The following is an 8454-nucleotide window of genomic DNA, read 5'->3' as shown; positions in this document are numbered from 1 at the left end:
TGAGTTCGTGACTGCGTGCCATATAATTTTCATATAGTACGTTTATTTCATACAAAAAAATTTCTTTTTTCTCCATGCAATATCATATAGTATGTCTCACTTGATTTCTTATTTATTTTCATATGAATTTTGTCAGTACAGTACGTTATATTATTTTTGCACTACCTTAAATTTAACTTGATAAGTATATTAAATTAGCCTCCTAGTTCATTATATTAGCAATAAAATACTACACAGTGTCATGATAGAAGGAGAGATAGAGAACTGAATGAGGAAGGTTTATAGACGATGACATGTGTGGAAGGGAAATGATAGGGTGATGGGTCCTTCGTAACTGTAGGTTTATAGAAGTATATGCCAGAAGGAAACGATTTTTCATCGTCAAACCAATTGGTGATTCGAGAACTAGAGAGTAATCGCCTATCTTAAAAACTAATCTTTTTTCTCTAGTTATACCGACGTGGGACAATGCCTTAACATCCACATGAAAAGACACCCCAACAAAAAGGTAATTTTAAAAATAAAAATAAAATTGCTTTGGGTAAAATGTGTATTGCGATGACTAATTTTATCATAAGTAATTAAGGTATAGGGTATTGATTTTCGCAGTACATTTTTTTTACCGAATACAGTACATCTTTCAATTAGTAGATTATACAACCAGTTGTATACGGTTGTATGGTGTAGAATCCGAGCTGTGCACTAAAGTTTTCGAGTTTTGTTAAAAAGAATCTGAGCTATGTTTTAAAGTTTTTGAACTCACACACTTAAACATAAAAAAAATAAACTTTTACAAAACTCAATAAAATTGCACATAAGCTCGGATTAATGTATAGGGTTGTACGATGGTTATTATACAACTGGTTGTATAGTAATATTTGTGTACATCTTTCCCATAACACTCCTCCTATTGTCCACTCAATTTTTTTCCTCTCAATTACCATCTTATTTCCCTCCCATGACCATACACCACCGCTTCCACCAACGCTTGCCCCTATCCGCCCCCGCTATAGCCACTGGATTACATTATTGCGTACTCTCTCCTATCCCATCCAATCTCCCATTTGACTTTCCACGATTTTCAAGACAATATTTTGACCATAATTTTCATTATCTGTATAGAATTATTTTTGGTGAAAATGTAATTTTATGAAAAAACTCCTGATATCAAATGCAAATATACTAATGTCATATTGTACTTTTTCATATTTTATCAAAGAATTTGATCGTTATGCAATTAACAAATTAAAATGTATGCTTTACATTGATACCATTTATAATTGGAAAAAAAAACATATTGATTTAAGAGGCTGTGTAATTATCAATTATTGGTTGAAAGAATTAGGTTTAAATTTTTTCCCCAACCAAAGCTATGTAAAAAAAAATCTTATCTATATAAAACCAAAAACATTTCAATCATTCTCCTTAAACCATGTCATCACATACATGTTTTTTTTTTGTTTTTTTAAGTAAATGTGGGACCCATAGAAAAAATTCTGGAATTAATTGCTGAAAAACCTCTATGTTTAAGTTTTAGAGGTAAATGTTTAGGTTTATGACTTTATGTATTCTACATGTAAATATTAGTGAATAATAACGAATGATGAATAATTTAAAACGTAAATAATTTAGTCCAAAATTTTACTAATAAATTACACCAACCGTTAAAAAATTAGTCGAAATTTTTACTAAAATACTAAATTACAATAACAATTAAAATAAAGTACGAAAAATTACATCAACTGATAACAATTAATATTGTTACAAAAATACTAAATACTAAATTTAAGTATAAATTAACCGTAAATGGAGTAAGAAATTAAAGGACAACATACTAGAATTTCCTATAATTTTTCTATATGACATGCATATTGTTTTATATAGATTTCATTTAATGTACGCTATGCCACGTTTTAATACTGAATTTTTGCAGTGTTTTACTCTATTTTTTTTTTTGAAGCAAGTGTTCTACTCTATTATCACTATAAGAGAAATAGAGTATAAAATATTCATGTATTTTGGTTAATATTTTTTAAATGTTAATTATTTACGACAATGTTCTTGAAAATATTGCACGGGAAAAACACTAGTACTACGTGAAAACACTGAAAAGTACCGCGTTGAGTAAAAATGTTTGGGAAAAATAAACTACGGCCTACATAAGTTATCGGGCCTTATCTTGACAACTAACTTTATAAAGCCCAAGAGAAACTGAACAGATATTATCAACTGAAAATTTGGACCACAAGGATTACGATCCAAATGATAAATGCTGTAAATAAAACACCTGTACTTTCCCCCCATAAATTCCGGTTTACTTGGAGAAAAAGCAAGTGGCATACCTCCGTAATTTCCCTCACATTCCAACCCCATTTTCGTCATTTCACTACTAGGCTGCTGCCTTATTCAACAAACTCGCCACGCTGTCCACAATATCCCCTCACACACTAACACTTCATCTCACACGAAATTACCATTCTACCCCTCAACCCCTTAAATAAAAATAAATATCCCTTGCCTTTTTGTCTTTTACCCTCCAAAACATTCTTCCACAAATTCATCGGTCAAAACCACAACCCCCGCCATCTAAACTGAGTCGACTCACCGAGTCGTAACCATGAATCGTCTGCTAACTCGCTCGCTACTCACCCGAGCTTCCTCCGTCGTGACTTCCGCCGTCAACGGCGGCGCGAATTCCGGCGGTCGTATTGTCGTTACCGTACAGCCGGAATTGTTCCATTTCTCGACGTGCAACACGACGTCGTTTTACAGGAGTTTTTCTTCGGTGTCTCCTCCGCCGAAGAAGAAGTCTCCGGCGAAGGCGACGGCGGCTGGTGCGGCGGAGAGAGAAGGTAAGGATAATATCACGGCGGTTGACGAGAAAACGCTCAAGGAAGGGAATATCTCGGCGGTTACAAGTTATTGGGCGGTTTCTAGGCCGGAGATTACTGCTGATGACGGTACTAAGTGGCGTTGGAATTGTTTTATGGTATAGACTCTTGATTTCTTCTTCTTTTAATCATTTACGTCCTCGGCAGCGTCATTTGATTGTATACGTTTCTCAAAATTCCGTCACGTACTTCAAAACAGTATACAATCAAATGGATTAACTTCGTAATTTCTTTTTAACAGTTACTGAAATCACGTTGATTTGATAAGTTCAGTTACGTAAGTTGATATCTGATCGAGAATCGTTGTAGTTTAATTATTTTGTTCGCGGTATTAATGATTAAATACGAATCGTGAATGTTTTGTGAACGAAATTCTGGAATTTATGTTCGCGGTATTAATTATTAAATACGAATCGTTGTAGTTTAATTATTTTGTTCGCGGTATTAGTGACTACGTCGTAAGCGTACGATTGTCTGAATTTATGTTTTTCAATGTTAGGGAGTATAATTTTGGATCGTAATTTGATTATCTGATGATGATTCATCGTAATTGAATTATTAGATTTTCGGTATTGATGAATTTGTAGATTAAACACGAGTCATGAACGTACACTAGTTATTGATAGTTACATTTTGATAAGGAAATTATTTAGTGGTAGTTATTGTGAATATGTTTTAAGCGTACGATTGTCTTATTCGGTTTATTTTTCTATGTACACTGGTTATCGAAGTTACATTTTGATAATGAAGTTACGAGTACTTAATTATAGTTATTGTAGTTTTATGTGCACTATAATAGGAATATTTATAATAGTTGGGCCTCAACCATCACCTTAAGGTTTTGGTTGAGATGGTTCATCTATCATGGTATCAGAGCCAGTGTGACCGTAGGTCAACCCAGCACACGGTATGGGGGAGCCGGTGCACAACTAACCACTCTTCAAGCCCGACGGGCATTTGAGTGAGGGAGCGTAATAGGAATATTTATAATAGTTGGGCCTTAACCATCACCTTAAGGTTTTGGTTGAGATGGTTCATCTATCACACTAGTTATCGAAGTTACATTTTGATAATGAAGTTACGAGTATTTAAATATAGTTATTGTGAAATTGTTTTAAGCCTATCATGTTTAGATTTGAGAATAGTACAGAGTATATTATAGTTTTTGGATCGTAATTTAATTAGATGCATGATGATTGTAGATTAAACACGAAGCATGAATGTTTCACTTGTTATTATTACATCTTTCATTTTGACCAATAATGTATAGAAATTATTTGCATCACTTTATAGATGTAAGTAAATTTTTTATTAAGATTTTATGTATTGGTAGCGTTTTGAAAATCCTTAGGTTGAGATTGAGTTATCGTTTCACTGCTTAGAATGGGTTTCTAATTGTAGGGATCGGTTGGTTAACAGGGATTAAGGATTTGTGTTTATTAGATCCTGTGATTATATTGGAGTGTGTTACGTGCTCCACAGTGTCCACACATTTGAGAAGATCAATGAACTTGTTAGGCTCAATAATAGATGATATGAGAGGTCTTAGGTGTTCGCCGTGGTTTTCATTTTATGACAATGGAATAACAGGATTAAAGAGGGATATAGTTACGAGAAATTCTATTTGTTTCCAATACGAATAATGATCAAATTAGAAGGTCTTTTGGGATGAGGTTCCTTACCTGACATTTGTTGGTTTATTAGTACTTAAAACCGAGGTGTTAACAGTATTTTAACAAAAGTTTCTGGTCCCAGTTTTTTCTTTGATAGTTTATGCGCTGTCAAAATACTGAAGATATTCTTTGGAGATATAGGAACATTTTGTAGAATCATAGATGCATATAATCTATGCACACGCGTGGTATTTTCAGGATCATCGGTACTTTTTTGTACTCCATTCCCCATGTGCTACCTGCTGGTTAGTTTAGTTGTTGTTGAAGTTTGCATGGAGCATTTCGCTGCCCCGTTTAGAATATTTATATGTATGCGTGTGCTCGTGTCTGCACGATCTTTTAGTCATTAGATTGATATTTGATGGATTCAATATGCTTCTGCAGCCATGGGATACGTATGAAGCGGACTTGTCCATTGATCTGAGCAAGCATCATAAGCCTACAACAATCTTGGACAAAATTGCCTACAGGACTGTGAAGCTCCTAAGACTTCCTACTGATATCTTCTTTCGGGTGTGTATATATGCTTCAATGTCGTACGATGACACTTTATTATGTCCTTTAAAATCGACTGTTATGATGACATGTCTAACATTTTGTTGTTTAAAAGAAAGAAAGATTCATATTGGGGAATAGTAGAAAGATGTGGCGGTAACTGTAAACGTTTTGGTGATCGTTTACAAATGACTATTATTTCACGGCCTGTCAGTGTATATCCGACACTTCTCAAGAGCGGGTTCACTGAGGCACTGGAGTATTAAATATTTCGATGTGTTGAGCTTTTGTGCTTATACTATACATAATGGTTTTATTCTATTAATATGCTGATCTATCTCCAATTGTATCCAGAGGCGATATGGTTGTCGAGCAATGATGCTTGAAACAGTTGCTGCTGTGCCGGGTATGGTTGGTGGTATGCTGCTGCACCTTAAATCTCTTCGCAGATTCGAGCAGAGCGGTGGTTGGATCAAAGCATTGCTTGAAGAAGCTGAAAATGAAAGAATGCACCTAATGACAATGGTCGAACTTGTGAAGCCTAAATGGTACGAGAGACTATTGGTTATTACTGTTCAAGGAGTTTTCTTCAACGTCTATTTTGCTCTCTATCTACTTTCCCCAAAGGTTGCACATCGAGTTGTTGGTTACCTGGAGGAAGAGGCGATACATTCATACACAGAGTATCTTAAGGACATTGAAAGTGGTGCTATCGAAAATGTGGCTGCTCCTGCCATTGCTATCGACTATTGGAGGCTTCCAAAGAATGCAACTCTGAAAGATGTTATTACTGTCATTCGTGCTGATGAAGCTCATCACCGTGATGTCAATCATTTTGCTTCTGTGAGTAGCCTTTCCCCCTAATCCCGATTCCTTTTCTTTGTCTCTTTTTTCTAATATAATATGAGACGAATTTAACATCGTCACAACATTAGTGTAGTGAGTGCCTTAAGCGATCCCTCAAATGCCGTGATAAAAAGGGGAATGTACGCAGCCTGCCCTACCCTTGTTTTAGCACATGTTTCCGAATGACATTTCATTTTGTAACATTATAATCTAGAATCTAAGAAAATTAGACCAATTTATTAGGAAATATAGGTCTACGAGTATATTCCAATTCTATTATTAGAGACGATCTCATAAGAAGATTTATACAGCAACTGTCATATACTTTTTGACTAGCAAGATAAGTAATTTGACGATATTTTTGGTGTCGAACTCATGAAAATTAGACCAATTTATCTAATTCTATTTATTTCCTAATAAATTGCATTGAATGACACTAAATTCAGTAAGATTATATTCTAGAATTGAAGAACATTAGACCAATTTATTAGGAAACAGTAGGAAGAGACCGTCTCTCATGAGCCGATGTTATGAGAGATATATATGCAGCATGCCAGCATCCATCATATACGATATTTTTGATGTCGAACTCATGAATTGCTGTTTGTCCTTGCAATGCAGGATGTCCATTTCCAGGGAAGGAAACTGAAAGAAGCTCCAGCACCGATTGGTTATCATTAAATCAGTTACGTATTATTTTGAAGAGTCGAAACACATTTCTTTTATCAGTACATCTATTTCGTTTTATAATATGCAAATTGCCACGTCTACGAGTTAATGCCTGGTATGAATAGGAATCATGTAAATGCTTGCAAAGTATTAGCTTATACCGATGGAGATTAAGCATTCAGTACGTCAAGTAATTTTTGTTTTTATTTCCTAAGAATAATTGTGATACAACAAATTCTTGTTGAAAACGGAAGTATCCGTCTTAAACTTGCAATTAAATTTATTTTGTGCACTTTCTTTCCTTGAACTTCTGGTGTGCTGTGTATGTCAATTGTCAATTGAGATGCTAGTCAATGTTTAGGAGGAAAAGAAGGGAGTCGGTGGTCTTGGCTGATTTTCTAGTCAATGCTCACCATGGTCAAGTCAAGGTGGCCTTTTACGCGGAAACAGTCTGCAGTTATCATGGGGATTGACCCTTCATTTGTTGACTTCCGTACAACTTGCTGAGCAATGGGATGACGACTTGACTAGGAATGAATTTTCAGCAAGTCTTAAGACGGTATTGTCCGTCTTAAGTGTTAGAAAAAGCGGAATAATATTACCGTAAATAATATTATAACAATATACAACAATATAAAAACATAAAATAAAATATATAAAAACGTAAATTAGATAACAATAATATAAAAGAGAGTAGAGTAGAAAGATGTAGCCTGGGTCGAATCGCGCTAGGCGCTTTCCTAAGAGAGATAACGCCTCCACTGCACTGGTTACCAAATAGTGCGTTCCTCTCCCAAGATACGACAACCCGTTGGACTCCTTCGGTAGCAGCAAGAGGAGCCCCCGAACCGACGATCACCCATGCTCAATTATTAATTAGTGATAAAATATTTTTTGGTAACTTAGAAAAGTTAGAAGCATTTTTTCTATAAATGAAAATACGATTCACCATTGATAATATCACATTAGCTAAATTCATATGCGTGTCCCCTGTATCTTCTTAACGTGGGATACCAAACCCTTTTATACACACATTGCTCAACATTAATCTTATTAGCAATTAAGGAGAACATTAACCATCCAATTAATTGATGGTTATAAGTGTAAACATAAAACGTTGCTTTGCAACGTTACTTCCACAATACAAAATAGTATAATAGTGTTAAAAGCACAAATATAAATAGCATTTATCATCTTACTAAATAACGTTGACCAATATAAATAATTATCCAGACCTCCTCAAACTAAATGACATATAAACCATATTTAAAATATTTGCTTGAATAAAACTCATAAATAATTCTTAAATCATAATATTTCCAACAATCCCCCACGTGATTTAAGAATTCAAAACTTTTTTAATAAATAAATAAATAAATAAGATTTAATAATCCAAAAATAAAATAAATTTTTTATATGAAAATAATAATAGTGAGCATACAATACCGCGTAATAGGTGTAGGTACCTTTCAGGTTTGAACCAACACTTAGTGTAAGTGAGCTTGCACTCGAAAGAACCATAGTAGTATAAATACTTTGAACTACGTCCCTTAGATCAAGCTTGGACTCACCACACACACGGTATGGGTAATCGATCAGGTTCTATCAGTGGTGCGCGTTAATGGTCATGCGCAGGTATCTTGTATCATGAGTGCCTCTAGGGAGTTGCCCACGTCCCATAGTAGCGACCACACTACGAACACTCACTAGGTGAATCCTCCAAGGGTAGGTGTGACATCCACCCCGCAAAAAATTATGCCTTCGGATTCATTAAGAGTCTATGCTCATCCTCAAACCGTCACAACCAAAATCAATGAGAGCATCTTATAAAACACAAATATCACACTTCGCCATAGGAATGAGACGCGGACCAAAAATAA

At 34.9% G+C, this 8454-nt stretch overlaps 1 protein-coding gene across 1 annotated transcript; it reads left to right on the top strand.

Annotated features, from left to right (window-relative positions):
• The first annotated feature begins 2434 nt into the window (after positions 1-2434).
• Positions 2435-6866, top strand: LOC141648328 (ubiquinol oxidase, mitochondrial-like). The gene is made up of 4 exons (XM_074456884.1): positions 2435-2989; positions 4949-5077; positions 5414-5902; positions 6527-6866. Exons 1-4 carry the CDS (start codon positions 2618-2620, stop codon positions 6584-6586), a joined length of 1050 nt encoding a protein of 349 aa, XP_074312985.1. The 5' UTR covers positions 2435-2617; the 3' UTR covers positions 6587-6866.
• The last annotated feature ends 1588 nt before the right edge of the window (positions 6867-8454 follow it).

This window comes from Silene latifolia, chromosome 3 (genome assembly GCF_048544455.1).
Source record: "Silene latifolia isolate original U9 population chromosome 3, ASM4854445v1, whole genome shotgun sequence".
In the NCBI taxonomy this organism is placed as follows: domain Eukaryota; kingdom Viridiplantae; phylum Streptophyta; class Magnoliopsida; order Caryophyllales; family Caryophyllaceae; genus Silene; species Silene latifolia.
This window is presented reverse-complemented; position numbering and strand designations above follow the sequence as displayed.

What these genes read in the sequence shown, in the direction of transcription:
- LOC141648328 (XM_074456884.1), top strand. Translation starts at nt 2,618, where the DNA reads ATGAATCGTCTGCTAACTCGCTCGCTACTCACCCGAGCTTCCTCCGTC. An exon ending in GGCGTTGGAATTGTTTTATG is followed by an intron (nt 2,990 to 4,948) that starts GTATAGACTCTT and finishes ATGCTTCTGCAG; the next exon opens with CCATGGGATACGTATGAAGC. An exon ending in ATGTCAATCATTTTGCTTCT is followed by an intron (nt 5,903 to 6,526) that starts GTGAGTAGCCTT and finishes CTTGCAATGCAG; the next exon opens with GATGTCCATTTCCAGGGAAG.